General features: G+C 52.8%; 1 protein-coding gene across 2 annotated transcripts; it reads right to left on the bottom strand.

The window, feature by feature from the left end:
• Positions 1-249: 249 nt before the first annotated feature.
• Wnt11 (Wnt family member 11) lies at positions 250-16101 on the bottom strand. 2 transcript variants are annotated; one of them, XM_042688785.1, is made up of 5 exons: positions 15826-16101; positions 7801-8036; positions 6075-6352; positions 3211-3503; positions 250-994 (listed from the first exon to the last, which is right to left on the bottom strand). In XM_042688785.1, exons 1-5 carry the CDS (start codon positions 15906-15908, stop codon positions 820-822), a joined length of 1065 nt encoding a protein of 354 aa, XP_042544719.1. In that variant the 5' UTR covers positions 15909-16101; the 3' UTR covers positions 250-819. The 2 variants fall into 2 exon arrangements, with proteins under 2 accessions (XP_042544719.1, XP_042544728.1); XM_042688794.1 differs by lacking the exon at positions 15826-16101 and having other exon boundaries at positions 6239-6352; positions 7801-7880.
• Between the last annotated feature and the right edge of the window lie 286 nt (positions 16102-16387).

Raw genomic sequence — 16387 nt, 5'->3', positions numbered from 1 at the left:
TGCTGCCAGCTGGGTTTATGTTTCAAGACGTCTGTCCTCACCCTTGACCAAGAGATCTTAACAGAGAAAGTGGGGCCAAGGCCTGGTGAGAGGAAGGGGGAGGTGGCTGTCAGGACATCAATCAGAAGCCGCCTTGCCTGGAAACTTTAGACTCATCTCCACCAGCCTCAGGATCTGCTGGGTTCACTAGAGGAGGCCAGAGACTGCAGGAGCAGGCTGGGGCTCGCTCACCATTTATTTTGTACAGCTGTTTCAAAAGCTTGTTTAAAATATAGATTATATATATTTATATATATATAAAATATATAAAGAAGAACTGGAGTGAGCCACCCCCCCCCCCAAAAAAAAGCTGTTTTATAAATATTTCTGTAGCTCCCACATCCCAGAAGGAAAAAAAAAAAAAAGAAAAGAAAAATTTACAACCCAAGCTAGTGGTTCCATGTGGTGGGCCGAGGGCCCCGCAGAACATTCCAGAAAGCTGCTCTCTCTCTGGACTTCAAAGGTCAAGTCCGCACAGTCTCACCCATCTCTCTCTGCCCCTGGCTCCTTAGGCCAGCCTGGAAGGCAGCGTGGTGTGGGCACTCCGGGGGGCCTCTGGCTGCCAGGTTATTTTTAATCCTATCGGTTTTCTTTGATGTCCTGGCCCTTCTGTCCAGGCCTTCTGTTCCTGGTGGCTTCCAAGTAGAAGCACAGCACGCTGGGCATGCAGAATTTGCAAGGAAGTCCATAGGGCTCCAGTGCCCCTGCGGGTGGGGCAGTGGCCCCACCCCCAGTCCAGAGCGCATGCGTGCCGCTGATGGAGCAGCTGTGGGCGGGGCCTCACTTGCACACGTAGCGCTCCACCATGCGCTCGCACCTGCGGCAGGTGACGTAGCAGCACCAGTGGTACTTGCAGTGGCACCGCTCGACCACGCGATCCGTGTAGGGGTTGTAGCCGCGCCCACAGCACATGAGGTCGCAGCTGTCACTGCCGTTGGACGTCTTGTTGCACTGTCTGGGGGTGGGGTGGGAAGAGGAGGTCAGTGCCATTCACCCCTACCCCCAACGCCTGGCACCAACCCCACATCCCAGCAGCCTGCCGACTGAGCCCCTTTAAAAGTGGCAAGGTATTAGGGAACTTTTAGGTAATCTGACCCTAAGGGTACTTAACTTTTCCTCAATGTTTCGAATAAGCTGCTAGGGCTGGTTTGTTCCCTGGAAGATAATCTCATTTCTGTTTCTTCTGAATATCGGAAGGACCCGCAAAACAGTGTCCCTAATAACCTTGGCTTCATAGATAGCCTTTCATTGTGTGTGCTTGTCTGTTTTTACATTTAGAATCCCAGGATAAATTCTGAAACACTGAACAGGACACAGGACACGAGGAAGAGTGAGAGTGTCCTTGTGTGTGGAGAAGCATCTACTACAGGATAGTCACCTGTGTGTCCCTGTCCTTCAGTAAGGGATAGTCTTACCTCCCTGAGGCTTGGGAGTCCACTCCTGTGCATTATACAGATGAAGCAGCTCCAGCACAGGGTGGAGGCTGCTCAAGCTCTCAGTGACAATCTTGACTATGGTCTATGATCAACTCTGGTACTAAGGCAATTGCCTAACTCCCTTCCCTAAGCTACAGGATGCCAGGAAAGGTTCCTGCGAAATCCAAACATCCTTCTGCTGCCATCAGCCCACATAGTGAACAGCCAGCGATTCAGGGGGGTCATCCTCAAGCTAGGTAGGCAGGGCAGGCAGAGATACAAAGTTTGGGGTATTTGCTATTGAAGTAAAAGTCTAGTGACACAAAGCCTGTCTCTAGAGGGGGCTGTAGGGGACCTGGAGGGAAGGCTAAGGAAGGGTAATGTGGGGGTGGGGCAGCTTCATTTTTTTCCAGTGTGCAGGGCAAGCCCTAGAGCAGACTGGGATCAGCCAAGAGGTAATGCTAAGACAGTGGACTTGGACTTTCACTGCCCCCTCTGCAGGAAGTGAGCCTGAGCCTCAGATCCCTGAAAGACAAGTTCAAGTTCACTCAGCTCTGAAGCTGCTCCCTTCTCGGACACAGCCATTCACAGATCCAGGGGAACTCTCTCTTCACTATGGAAATATTCAGTGGGCTACACCCAGCCTCTCCGTGTTCTAGAATCCTCTCCCCTTTGCAAATCCCTCACCCTCACACCAGCCCAGATTCTGGCTCTTTCCTGTCTCCCTGGCCTGACCTATTCCATCTTCACTCCACCGAACCCCTCAATCTGGCCTCCAGATGGGAGCCTGGGCCTCTTCACAGAGCCTGCTGCCCTGGCCTGTGGGGATGGAGCCCCAAACCACCCCTCCCCTCCTGGACACAGGAAAGTGGGCTGCGGAGGAAGCAGATGCTGGCTAGGTACCAAGTATGTGCCAAACACATTCCCAGACACCCGCTCTCCACTCAATATTCCTTTAACCTCGCCGAGCACCAGTTTTGTGGAATGCTATTAGGGGCTCCTTAATAAAAGATTTCCCCAGCATCTCTGGGAAACACCCGCTTAATGGGTCCTTTACTGCGGCATCCCCAGGGCCTCTGATACGTCTTTGTACTTTGTGGATGGTCAAAGAGAACTTCCCAGAAATACCTGATCACAGAACTCATTTTACTCAAGACTAGCTTTCTCCAGAACCTTCTTTAGGAAGCATTGCCCACTGGGATACTCAGTGGCCCCACAGAGCACATAGTAGGTCTGTAGCCACCAATAGATCCCTCCTCTCTCCTATTTGAGAGCCAAGATTGGGTCAGCTGTGGAGACCCTAGCTCCAGCCCAGGCATGGGAGAAGCTTGCATAGATCAGAGGCCTCCATTTCCCTCTGCTCTGCACACTTCCTTGAGGGGCTATGGCTGGCAGACCCTTCCCCACCTCTACCTTCCTTTGTGCCTGTAAGATCCTTTTTTGCTCAGTAATGGATTGTAGGATATTTCTCCTTCACGTGGTCACTGGACACACATTTCCTCTGCCCCTGTTCCATGCGGGGCAGCCCTTTCCTATTCCCTGTCTCCTTACACAGTCATTACCCCTTCTCATCCAGGGGGAAATGCATGCTGGGAACCTCACCAATGTCCATTCCCCAGGCCAGAATGAGCACTTTTCCTATGAGCCCTGAAGGGGGCGCCTTAGACTGTCAATCTCCTCTCAGGCCTCCTCCCTCCCCTGGGCAGCAGGGGAGGAAGTCTTTACTGTATGCCTGCTGGGGTGGCACAACCCTTACCTGTCTTGGGTCCCGTGGGAGCCCACCTTCTCGTTCTTCATGCAGAAATCAGGTGAGCTCTGCAGATAGACGAGTTCTGAGTCCTTTATGGGCCGGATGTCCAGGTCCTTGGGCACCAGATGCTTGCGGGTGCCCATGGGTCGGTGTACTACCTTGGTGGCTGACAGGTAGCGGGTCTTGAGATCAGCAGCCACATCCCGGAGCTCCTGCAGCCCCTTCCAGCAGGTACGGATGGAGCAGGAGCCAGACACTCCATGGCACTTACATTTCATTTCCAGAGAGGCGCGCAGAGCCTGCAGACATTCGGGGTGTTGGTTGGACAGCCAGAAGGCCTTCCCTGGCCTGTCTGGGACCCTGGCTCACCACATGGCTGGGTGCTCTTAAAGACTCACCACCTATTCCAGCCTCAAGGAATGAAGGGATTGGCTCTAATGAAAGGGTAATAGGTCATGTTGGCCCAGGGGGCAGGAGTGGCTGAGAAGGACAGAAAGAGTGGCCTTGATACGTGGGCTAAAGCCTTCCACGTATCAAGTGGCTACTGTGTGCCACCTGACTGACACATAATAGGGATTAATCATCACACTGCCCTTCCAAGAAGGATGCTGTTTCCTCTTCTTAGAACAGAGGTAACAAAAGCTCAGAGAGGCTGAGCCTCAGGTCCAAGGTTACACAGCTAGAAAACTGTGAAGCTGGGATTTTTGAATCCATGTCCTAGGGGATGATTCCAAAGCTTCAGCTTTTAACTGTTCCTCGCCTTTTCTCTCCCACAAACCTGGAGCTCGCTAAACACTTGCCGGGACAGAGTGCAACAAAGAAGAGCAAGAAGGAAGGCAATAAGGAGGAATGGGAAGGATGGACAGGAGAGAGGAAGGGAGGGAGCGAGGAAGAGGCAGGGTGAGTGCTTGGGGGCCCCTCCCACTCCCAGCTGGCCTGTTCTCTCCTGCTCTTTGTTATATTCCTGCCTGGCAGAGGCTAAAAGGATTGAATGAGATGATACATACAAAAGAGTGCAAGCTATAAAAGTTAAATCAATATTGGCTCTGAAAACTCATGTTCAGGCCAGACACTAGCTGCTCATGCCTATAATCCTACCTAGCTACCCAGGAGGCTGAGATCTGAGAATGTGGGTTTAAAGCCAGCCTCAGCAGGAACGTCCCTGAGACTCTTATCTCCAATTAACCAGCAAAAAAGCAAGAAGTAGAGGGGTAGCTCAAGTGGTAGAACACCAGCCTTGGCCCAAAGAGCTAAGAGAGGGCCCTGGCTCTGAGTGCAAGCCCCAGCACTGACACAAGAAAAAAGAGAGAAAGAAAAAGAAGGAAGGAAGGAAGGAAAGAAGGAAGGAAGGAAAGGAAGGAAGGAAGGAAGGAAGGAAGGAAGGAAGGAAGGAAGGAAGGAAGGAAGGAAGAAAGGAAGGAAGGAAGGAAGGTAAGAAGGGAGGGAGAGAGAGAGGGAGAAAGGGAGGGAGGGAAGGAAGGAAACTTGGAGTTCTTTCCCTTCATCATCTGCTAGTATGGAGCCAGAGAATGCATTGGGTATGAAGTCTGGAATTTGCTACACAAACCTAGGAGTGGCAGAGGAATGAAGTGAACAGAACCCAGGCTTCAGGCCTGTGAGTCATCAGGTTAAGGTAAACCAGACTCAGTGTAAGGTGGGGGAAGGTCCCAGTAGCCTAACACCAATTGGGCCAGCGGAAGCCACTGTACTTGTGGTCTCATTTACTCTTTACATAGCCCTATCGCTGGTGGGGATGGCAGCTCCAGGAGCTGGCCTGACAAGCCCTGAGCCCCAGCACCCTCTTCTCACTGAGGTAGGGGAAGGTCCTCCAGAGGAGGCTCAGGGATGGCCGATGGGGTGAGAACAGGGCTGGGTAAAGGGTTTCTGAGGGGTCCCCATAGATAGGGACATTCACAGAGCTGGGAGATAGGAGCACTGATAGGCCTCAAGTTCCTAGACTGTCCAATGATAGCCTGGACTCCTAGAATGCCAACAAGAGGGAGGCCATCAAGAGGTGAGGGCACAAAGACCTACCCACGTGGCTCTCCTGTGCCAGGTGTCCCGGCTAAGCCCTCTACACCCTTTTGGCCTCATCCAATGCCTTTATAAAATGAGCTAACAAATCTAGGAGATGCTGGGGCACACAACCCTCTGTCCTCCTGGGGTCTCTCCCCACCCATCTGTGGAAAGATGAGGATAGTACCTATCCAGAGTTGCTACAACCAGAGGAGAGAAACGCAAGTGCCTGGCACAGTGCCTGCATCGCAGATTGGCATGACTTTTTTTTTTTTAAGTTTCAAAAAATAAAAAGGTCTGATCATTCACTACCACACTCGATCACCCAGGCTTCTGTACAATTGCTGGGACATGAGTGAAACATTGGTAATAGTAGATGTCCTGGAGGCTGGGGTTAGTGGATGGATGTGGGTGAAGCTCCTGAGTTAGTCCAAGCTGACCACTGCTGGTGTAAGGTTCGCTCATCCCCAGCCCCCTCCTCTCTCTCCAGGGAGGGCTGAGCACCCCATCGCCATGTTATAGATGGGAACAACAGAGGCTAGGGAGGAAGCTTACAGCCAGACAGCCAAGGGCAGAACTCAGAGCTCCTGATCCTCTTCCTAGCTCCGTGTTCTTTATTTTTTTGGGGGGGGGAGGGAGAAGGGAGGAGAAGGAAGAGGAAGAAGAGGAGGAAGAGGGGTGGGGGCAGCGGCTGCCAAGCAAGCCCAAGCTGCTGTGGAGAGCAGAGGGAGGTCAGCAGACACAATGGGTGTGGGTGGCCAGGGCCCATCCCCCACCCCGATAGGGCCCACCATGGCACTTTTCTGGCCGATGGCCCAAGCACACCCTCTGGGGCGGGTGGGGTGGGTGGTTACCTGTCTCCCCACTTCACTGTTGTGTAGACGCATCAGTTTATTGGCTTGGGATCCTGTTTTTTTCACCTTCATAGGAGCATCGGAAAACTTGGCCCCCATGAGGAGCCCGTAGCTGAGGTTGTCCGCACATCCTCCCCAGCGGTTCCCGGGCCCGGGGGGCTCACCTGGGACAGGCCCGCAGGAGCAGCCCGGCAGGTCGCCAGAGGTGCAGGCCCGGGCGATGGCATGGCTGATGGTGGCGGCGGACAGCGCATACACGAAGGCAGATTCCCGGGTCCCTGCAGGATGCGAGGTGCGGGTCAGCAAGACCAACCCAGACTTAGGACCTGCTTGACCGCACCTCACTGTGGGGCCGTGCAGGTTGGGGTTGGTCACCAGGATGGTCAGGTGCATTGTATTGGAACCACCAGCCTGTCCACCTACATCCGCACCTACAACTGGCCCCCACCCTCCCTTCCTCTCCCTCTCTCTCCCTCTCTCTTTCTCTCTCTCCCTTGTGCATGCCCATCTCCGTGCACTACACAGTGTCAGGGGATGCTTTATAGAAATGAAAGCCCAGACTTTAAGGTCCTTCAAGAAGTTGTATCCTGATGGAACAGAAAAGTATGCAGAAAGCCTGCTGTGGGTTTGAATTGTATTCCCCAAATGATAGATTCAAGTCCTGGATCCTAGGACCGGTGAGCATGATCTGATTTAGAAATCTGCTCTTTGCTGATCAACTGCACTAAAATGAGATTATAGTGGATTGGAAATGCCCTGAGCCAATGCCTCAGAAGAAGAGGGAAATGTGGACACACAGACACCATAATAGCAAGGTATGCATGGGCCATGTGATGCAGCTACAGGGCCCAGGCTGGCCTCAAACTCATCATCCTTCTGCCTTAGCCTCCAGATTGCTAGGATTACAGGGGTGCACCATGCACTATGTTGTTTGTTGTTTGAAGTCAGCAATGTAGCAGTGACATCAGTCCTGGGAAATAAATGGGGAGCCATGGGCCCTGGCTGAGTCCTAAGTCCAGAGTTCCTGAGTCTCTTAACCAGCAGTTCTTTCTCCTTCTGGAGCCTCAGTTCCCTTAGCTGCAGAACTCAGTGATAACACGCAGCCTGCAGACTTGCCCTGTGGTTCAGATAACTCTGGAAGGAAAGTTGCCATGCTGAAAATACGTGAGAGAAGTTCTTACCATGCAGAAGAGACAAGATCCCTTGGGGTGCTTCTGCAGTTAAAACCTCACTGTGTACCTGCCCGCCCTCCACCCCCACTCCCCACAAACCTGCCTCCTCCAGGAAGTCTGCTCCACAGCTGTTCTGCCCTTAACCACTTTGTGCCTCATAGCAATTTCCAGCAGCTGGACTGAAGACCACCTAGGACCGCCGCCTGCCTGAAGGTGGGCTCTGTAGCAGTCTCACTATATGATCCTCTCCTGGGAGCCTTCAGTACAGCAGGCAGTGGCCTTGGGGCACACTGCAGCCACCGTTGTTCATTTATATGCGCTGATATATACCCTCGTCGATGTTTATTCATTCCCCAAATCATGAATGCATTCCCCAAATCATGAATGATTCATGGTCCAGCCAGCCAGCCAGCCATGCCTTGTCCATCTGCACATCCATCCATCTATTCACTCATCCATCCACCCGTGAATTCACCCACCTATCCAAACACAGAAGTTATGCCTGGATCCATTCATTCATTCCCACAGGCAAGGAGCAACCCTGCAGTCCCTACCTCTCTCCAGGTCAAGCAGGTAGTTGGGGGCGAGTTCGATGGAGGAACAGTTCCAACGCATGTCAGCAAAGGCCCTGCGGCAGGCCTTCATGGCCTCGCGGGCGGCATGCACGATGGTGCGCATGAGCTCCAGGTTGCTGCGACACAGCTGTACCTGCGCAGACACCAGGCCCTCCAACTGCTTGCAGTGCTGCGTCTGGTTCAGCGCCAAGGCCGCAGGTGTCTTGGATAGTGCCCTGCATACCCCAAAAACAATCAGTGAAAGAAAATCAGGGAACGAGAGGTAAGAGGCCTCCACATTCTCTACTGGTCCCAGCCAGCCCTTCAGTGGACTTTTATTATATAATGTTGCTGTTGTTGTTGATATTATGAGATACACCAGGGCTTGATCTCAGGGCCTGGGTTCCGTCCCTGAGCTGTTTTTTTGTTTGTTTGTTTGGTTTTTGCTCAGTCTTGGGGCTCGAACTCCGCTTGGGCACTAACCTGCGCTCTTCAGCTCAAGGCGAGTGTTCTATCTCTTGAGCCACAGCGCCACTTCCGGTTTTCTAGTGGTTTATTGGAGATAAGAGTCTCACGGACTTTCCTGCCCAGGCTGGCTTTGAACCATGATCCTCAGATCTCAGCCTCCTGAGTAGCTAGGATCACAAGCATGAGCCACCAGCACTTGGCCCTGAGCTTTCTTGAACCACAGCTCCACATCTTGCTTTTTAGAGGTTAATTAGAGATAAAAGTCTCAAGAATTTTCCTTCCCGGGCTAGCTTGGCCTTCAGAGTAGCTAGGATCTCAGGCCACCAGCACCTGGTTCATTATTATTATTGTCATTATTGTCCTTAAGTAGTTGTACAAAGGGGTTTCAATTCAACATGTCAGCTTGTGAGAACAATGCATCTTGATCAATTTCAGATGACGTTGGAATAGTTCTTAGAAGGAAGTCAGGAAACCAGGAGGCAAAGGCTTACCTCACAGAGCAATGAGCCCCCCTCCCATCACTGGCCTTGACTGGGCCTCAAGTTCTAACCATATGTATAATCATAATCCCCATCCTGCCTACATGATAATTGTACTAACACTGACCACGTCTGCAGTTCACCAAGCATGCTCATCCACTGCTTAATTTAGCTCTCTTACACCTGTAAATTATTACTCCTTATTCAACATGTATCCAGCACTGGGCAGCTCTGTGCTAGAAACCATGCAAACTGCTAGACTATAATAATAATAATTACTCATATTATTAATTGAGTCCTTACCATATGCACAACAGGAGTTAGCAATGTTCTGTCATTGTTGTTTAAACCCATTTATTATGTTGTCAAGGTCATACTCACAAAAAGGATTACCACTAAAGGGTTAATGGACACTCAATTCTGTGATGATCCAGAACTTAGAAACCCATGTTTAGCCATTATCTTTCTGTGGAGCTTTAAGTAAATCACTGATTGTCCCTGAGCTTCAGTATCTATACCTACAAACAGTATTTTCCAATATGGGTTCAAATAAGATAGGGACTTTCAGCTGGGCGCCAGTGGCTCACACCTGAAATCATAGCTATCTCAGGAGGATGAGATTTGAGGACTGAGGTTCAAAGCCAGCCCAGGCAGGAAAGTCCATGAGACTTTTATCTCCAATTAACCACAGAAAAGTGAAAGTGGCACTGTGGCTCAAGTGGTAGAGTGCTCACCTTGAGCTGAAGAGCTCAGTAATAGTACCCAGAGTTCAAGCCCCGTGACCAAAAAAAAAAAAAAAAAAAGGGACTTTCCAACCAACCTGCCTTCACCCAGTTTGTCCTGATGCTTGGTTTCCTCCTGTAGCCAAATGATCTATAATGTGTGTGACACAGATCATTTTCTCCAGGAGCTACTAATTCAGTGGCTGGATAAAGCCATCAAGTAACAGGAAAGGCTCAGTTGTTCCAACTTCTGGACTGGTCCAAAGATGAAAACAAGATTTGAGCACCAGCTGTGTGACCTAGATAAGTGACCTAATCTTTCTGGGTCTCACAGTCCTCATTTATTTCAATAGCCATTCCTACTTAAGTCTCTCTATGAAAAGACTTAAATGAGATAATGAATTCCAAGTGTTTGGAATACTCAGACTTGGAGCCAATTAAATCTTGGACTGCAATAAATGAGTAGACCTAGGTTCTAGCACAAGCCCTGCCCTCTATGTACTGTATAGTGTTAGACAAATTGGTGCTCATCTCTGGGAATCAAATACAAAATGCAGGCAAGGGCTAAATGAGATAATATATTATGCTGAATACAAAGTAGGTTGTTCTGTTTGATTTTGGTGGTGGCAGTGGTCATGGGGTTTAAACTCGGGCCTATGCACTGTCCCTAAGTTTTTGTGCTCAAGACTATCACACTACTGCTTTGAGCCACAGCTCCGCTTCTGGTGTTTTGGTGGTTGATTAGAGTCTCACAGATTTTCCTGTGAGCTGGCTTTGAACTTTGATCCTCAGATCTCAGCCCTCTGAGTAGCTAGGATTAGTCTTCCCTCACTCTATGGCAGTTCACTTATTGCAGCTTCCCTATATTATGGGTTTAAAAAAAAGAATATAGTTACAAGAGAGAGCCACTGGTGCATGGCTTAGTAGTTTTTTGTTTGTTTGTTTGTTTTTGTTTTTGTCAGTCATGGGGCTTGAACTCTGGGCCTGGGCGCTGTCCCAGTGCTCTTCAGCTCAAGGCAAGTGCTCTATCACTTGAGCCACAGCGCCACTTCTGGTTTTTTAGTGGTTTATTGTAGATAAGAGCCTTACAGACTTTCCTGCCCGGGCTGGCTTTGAACCGTAATCCTCAGATCTCAGCCTCCTGAGTAGGTAGGATTACAGGCGTGATCCAACAGCACCCGGCAGTAGGTTGGTTTTATTCCTCCTGGTTCTCCCTGTAAGATGCCCTACCATAACACATCACCCCCCTAAATACATAAACCTAAGATAGACCTAGGAAGCAGACAGAGGGCAGTGGGCCTGGGCTGGCAGTCTGATGTGAGGACACCATAACTCAGCTGGCCTGTGGCCCACTGTGAATGTCCTGGGCAGTCCCCCTTCCCTGCAGCCCTGGCCCATCCCTACCCCCAAATCATGAATAAGGATATGCTGGGTGTGTCTAGCTCCCGCATGCAGCAGTGGCCACTGCAGCATGGACTCACTAGATTCTAAGCCTAAGTGGAACCATTCGGAGGCTCCTGTTGCACGTTCTAGAGAGTCTGTCAGCATCCCCACAACCCTGTCTGGGTGAGCTCTGCACACACACACACACACACACACACACACACACACACAGCCTAGCTCCCAGGGTTCTTGGTGGCTAGCAGTGCCCAGCCCCCGTTACCACAGCTCCCTCCCTGGAAGCCCTGGCTCAGCCGGCACAGACAAGGACATTGAGGCTAGGCAGCCCAGCAGGTCCAGCCCTCTACAGTGGTCCCTCCTGGTGTGTGTAGCCTGTTCTTGGGGGGGGAGGTCTCCCTGCTCTGCTTTGAGCTGTCCACAAAGCCTGTCCTGAGCCTGCTCTGACTCACTGGCTAATTTTCTCCCCTCTGGACCAGTTTTCTCCATTTAAAATGGAAGGATCCCACAAGGGATAGCGGACCAAGTATCTGGTCCATAGCAGGTGCCCAGTGGGTGTTCAAGCAGCTCACTATGTTTCCGGCTTTACCCTGGGCCCCTGCGCAACTCAGAAGCAGGGCGATGGGAGTCCAACCTTTACTAGGGAGCTCAGGCATGCAGGCAGGCAGTGCTTAAAAGCCAGGAGCAGCGTCTGTCTCAAGGAGGGGTCAGTCTGGGCTCTCGATGCCTCCATCTCATTGGCTGAAGGGAAATTGTGGGGGCCCCATGAACCCTTCCATCCCAGCTTCCCTCTCTCTAGCCAGCCAGAAGCAGGGTGCTAGGAGAATTCCTCTCAGAGGGCAAGAGGACCTGTGGGATCCATTCTGGGGCTCCTGGAGGTGGGAGCCGGAGACAGGGCAAAGGCCCAGGCCAGTGCCCAGCAAACTGCTGCTGGGACAGGAGTGCTGGCGTGGCCAGTCGGTAGCAATGGCCGGTGTGCAGGGAGGAGGCCTTGGAGCGTGCGGAGGCAGCGGCTGTACTGCTGGGGAGGGCCGGCGCTGCGGTCATCTGGTGATTAGTGGTAATGACCGAGTCTAACTAAATCCCCCTTGGGGAGGTAATCAAGGATTAAGGCGGGAGGCGGGGGAGTCATGCCTGCTCCAGCAGACCCCTAATTGGAAACATTTTGGTTTATCTAGGGGAGGGGGCATAGGGGAGAGGGTGGAGGAAAGGACAAGAGGGAACAGAGAGTTCACCGAGGAGGCCTGTGCCAGGGGTTCTGAGGGGGCCATTGGCTTCCCTCACTCAGGAGTCGAGGGTCTCTTGGTTCAAGTTCTGACTCAGCCACTCACCTACCATGTGACATGGGCAAGTTCAGTCTCGGTTTCCCAGTCCACAACATTCAATGCCCATGGTTAGGACATTATTTTGCTAATACAGATGGGCAAATGGCTTCATCTACCCCTTCATCACCCAAGGCACAATCCTGCCTCTCCTTTCCGCTCTGCCTGCCCATCTCCACACCTGGTCTGCCTAAGGTCTCAGGCAGGACGATGTTATCTGGGCCTGGAATACTATAAAGCCTCCTTCCTGCGTTCCCTGTCCAGTCTCTATCAACTGAGCTCATTTCCTATGCTCAGGAAGCTCTAGGGCACCCAGCCCTAAAGTCACCTTCCTGAACCTGCCTGCCACAGCATCCCTCTCTCCTGGGAATGTGATGGGTCCCAGGCCAAAGATCTCACAGTCCCTAAAAGGTCTGAAGCCACTAAAATTCTTCCATCTGGCCTCTCGCAGTGCTGATACCAACCCATTCATTCAGGTTGGTACCACTGGAGCACAGCCAGGCTCACAAGGCCTCAGAAACATACCCTGTGGCCCATGTGTCCCCCACAGGGAGTCGGAAAGAGACCATCAGTCTGGTGCTGAGTAGATCCTGAGATGCATAACTACACTTCAGAGTGAGCAGGATCCTGGGCAGGGCTGTACACTGGCATAGAGGCCCTTAGATCTTGCACAGGAAGGCCCCATGGTTCTGCTGACTGGGGATGGGAGGGTAATAGAGTCTGTGGAAATACCGTTTCCTGCCCACCACTCTTCAAGTTGTCTTGATCCACAGGTCCAACCTGGAGCCCTGACGGAAGGGGGATGGAACACAAGCCTGGGATCTAGTTTGATCCTCATGCTCTTCCCTCTCTGGGCTTCCAGCTACTCCTGGGGTGGCCTGGGTGACACTGATCCTTCAGGACAAGTCAGGACTCCTCAGTGAGCCCTTAGACCTAGGAATCGGGGCTCCTCATGCCTGCCCCTCTTCGCCTACATGTCAGGCTGGGTAGGGGCCAGCACAAGACCAAGAAAGAGAAACTTCCAGGCACAGAGCCTACACGAGTTCTAATTCCACTAGGAATTTGTTCCAGAACTTCAAAGCCATGAGAGGACTAGACCAGCTCCTTTCCTACATTGTAAGTTAAGGAAACTGAGGCAAATGAAGGATCTGGAACCTGTAGATCCAGTTCTGCCTTGACCTTGCAAGACCCCTGCCCAGTGCTATGCATGCAAAATCCACTGTGCATCCCTTTTGGTAATGTTTGCCAACCAAAAAGCTGGCAGGCAATTCTCACAGCATTGCCAACTCCTGGTGTGTAAGTGGGGAACTGAGGCTGAAGAAGGGCAAGACTTGCTCATAGTATATACAGACCAGGCATTTGAGACCCCAAACCAAGCCTCTTTCCAGCTCACTGAGGAGCTGCAGAAGCTGAGATGCAGAGAGGTGGGTCTTGTTTGAGCGCTGCCTAGTGGCTATGACCTGGTGTTGCTGACTGGAACTCAGACTCCAGTAATACTTATACCCTGACTGGCAGCAGCTGCCTTCTAGTCTCTTGGGACCCCTCCTAGAGAGACTCTGCCCCTGCTGAGCAGCAAGCTCATTGCTAGTAGAGAGGACAGACTTTAGAGGCATCCCAGCCAGCCTGGGGTCTTTCTTCCCATGGGGCAACCACCAAGGTTTACAGAGTGATCCTCCTCTGCTCTGTACCATCATGGCAACCAAGAGTAGATGGCCCCTTGCTGGCTTCGGTGGTAAGGTATTAAAGGGTCTCAGATTATTTTGGGGGCAGTCAGGTATCTGTCCTATGTTTTCCCCACCCCACCTGCTTAGCCTGTCCCAGGTGCCCACCAGATGGGGGCGCCTACAATATGGGGGTGCCTTAGATCAGCCACATGTGGTTTCAGTCCATGTCATCTCCAGTAAGCCCAGTAAGCCCAGGCACCGTGGTCCTCAGGTCTGCTGATCCTCTGGGGTGAGTCCTCAGCCTCCCACCAGCACTGCACAACTTACCCTGCGGCTTCCGGCCACCAACAGGCCACAGCCAGCCAGCCCACACAAACCTCGCCTCTACTCCTCACTGACTGAGGACAGCCTTATAGTTAAGAAACTATGTAAGAAACAGTGTGTATGTGTGTGTGTGTGTGGGGGGGGGGGACAAGAGGGAGAGAGAACAGCAGAACCTACCACCCAGTCCAGGAGATTTAAACAGGTCGCATACATAAACCACATATCAAGTTGGGGCTATAAGTCACGTGGGTCTCAGAGCCTCAGTTTCCCCTTTGCAGAGCCAGGATGAGTGCAGGCTTCCTGATGGACTCTATGTCACCCAAGCCCAATTCTTAGCCTCTGAGACCCTTTCCTTCTCTGGATCTTACTTCCTTGTCTACAAAATGAGGTGAGAGTCTTCTGGAGCCCTGACCAGAGCCTTGCTGGATGGGTTCCCAGTAGAAGGAGGTGGTGGTTTCTCCAAGTTTACAGGGACAACTTGGAGGTGTGTTGGGGTAGTGCCCTGTGGCCCAGGTACCTCTTTTCAAACAAGAAGCCCAGGAAGATGGAGGTTCCCTTTGAGTCATCAATTAATTGATAACTCAGCCCCAGAAGGCTGGCCAGTGACCTTGAGACTCTGTTGGTGGCCCAACGCTATGCTGCCCAGTCTTCTAACTAATCCACAGCCCCTCCCCCCATGCATCTCCAGCCCCCTTAATCTTTCTCCACTGTTTGGTCTGCAGGATCCCAGCTCCAGATCTGCTCCTGTCCTGGACTCTCCACCCTGGTCTTTTGCTAGTGAGTTTCATGCTCCCACCTGCTGAAAGCCCCCAGCTCTACAACGGTCAAGCCCTGGATCTTCCTCCTCAGGTCCCTTAGCATGACCCCTCAGAAAGTCTCCTGACCTCAGGGCCCTCACAACAAGATACTGCTCTCTCCCAAAGCAGTGGGACACTGGTGAAGTTATTTACAGCCTGAGCTTATCTCTCCCAGCTCAGGGATAGCTCCTCCAGGAACAGGCTAGGTTTCACAACTCTGTCCTGTATCTCCATATCAGCCAACAGAATGGCCCCTGCTGCTGGGGGACCAAGGGCTCCCAGTCCCTCCACACACACACACTCGCTCCAGGGATCATTTAAACTCACAGGACCCTTAGACACAGACACAGCGCTAACAGTTCAGGATGCTCCCGGGGGGCCTCTTATCAGATCCAAGGCAGCCAGAGAGCGTCACCTCTGACAGATGGAAGCCCCACAAGGGTCCGGGAGGGGGAGGGAGGCTTCCCCGAGGTCGCCCAGGTGGAGGGGTGAGGCGGGTTTGGGCAGATCTCCAGCTCCTGGACTGCCCCAGTGCCGGGAGCAGAACCTCTTGGTTGTGGCTCTTGGAGAGGATGTCATTTCCCAGAAACCCTGAGGAGGGTTTCCATGCATCTGTAATCTTTGTCAACCCTTAGCTGTCCAGGACCGGACAATTGCCTCAGCAGAGGGAATGGAGCTTAACGAAGACTTGCCCAAGACCCCCCCACTCCCACCCCACCCCAGCGCCCAGTGGGTCCTCCCGGGTTTTGTCGCGCACGCCCAATCCACAGGAGGGCTGACCTAGCTGTCCGCCCCGGTCCCATCAGATGTGTGTGTGCTGGGGGGGGGGGTGGTCCCCCTGTTCTACTTACAGCCACTTGATGCCATAGCACACCCCGGTGTGGAGCGCCAGGGCGAAGAGCAGGGCCTCGCAAACCTGCGGCCGCGCCCTCATCCTTGCGCCCGGGAGCGCCCGGGGATCGCACCCCGCCGAAGCCGCGCCGAAGTCCCGTCGCCCGAAAGCCACCGCCGCCGGTCCTGCGCGCACGCCGCCTGCAGTCGGGGAAAGCGAGGTGGCGGGTTAAGGCTGCGCCCGGGCGGGGAGGCGTTTTATTCAAATTACAAAGGAGGGGTCGGACCCGGGAGGCCACAAGTCGCGGGCCTCCCCTCCCGCCCCGCACGGCACCGCGCCGGGCTCGCCCGGGCCTGGCCGAGGGCGGGTCCGCCTGGTGAGGAACGATTCCACCAGCCCGGGATGGGAAGGGAACGATCTAAACCAGAGACGACCGGGAGACCCGGCGGCGGAGACAGCGAGAGGAAGAGATCGAAGCGGGAAGCCGCTGGAGGCTGAGTGAGAAGCCGGCACCGACACAACGACCAAAAGCTGGGGAGAGCAAGGGGTCCCGGGCGCAGGCAGCAGATCCGGGCCCCGGG

This window comes from Dipodomys spectabilis, unplaced genomic scaffold, assembly GCF_019054845.1.
Source record: "Dipodomys spectabilis isolate Male_0828 unplaced genomic scaffold, ASM1905484v1 ptg000003l, whole genome shotgun sequence".
Lineage (NCBI taxonomy): Eukaryota > Metazoa > Chordata > Mammalia > Rodentia > Heteromyidae > Dipodomys > Dipodomys spectabilis.
The sequence above is the reverse complement of the archived record's forward strand: the minus strand, read 5'-3'. Positions and strand labels throughout refer to the sequence as shown.

Coding starts and splice junctions, on each gene's coding strand:
- Wnt11 (XM_042688785.1), bottom strand. CDS start 15,908: ATGAGGGCGCGGCCGCAGGTTTGCGAGGCCCTGCTCTTCGCCCTGGCG. Junction 8,037..15,825: donor TGCTATGGCATCAAGTGGCT/GTAAGTAGAACA, acceptor TGGGGTATGCAG/GGCACTATCCAAGACACCTG. Junction 995..3,210: donor TCCCACGGGACCCAAGACAG/GTAAGGGTTGTG, acceptor CCCCACCCCCAG/ACAGTGCAACAAGACGTCCA.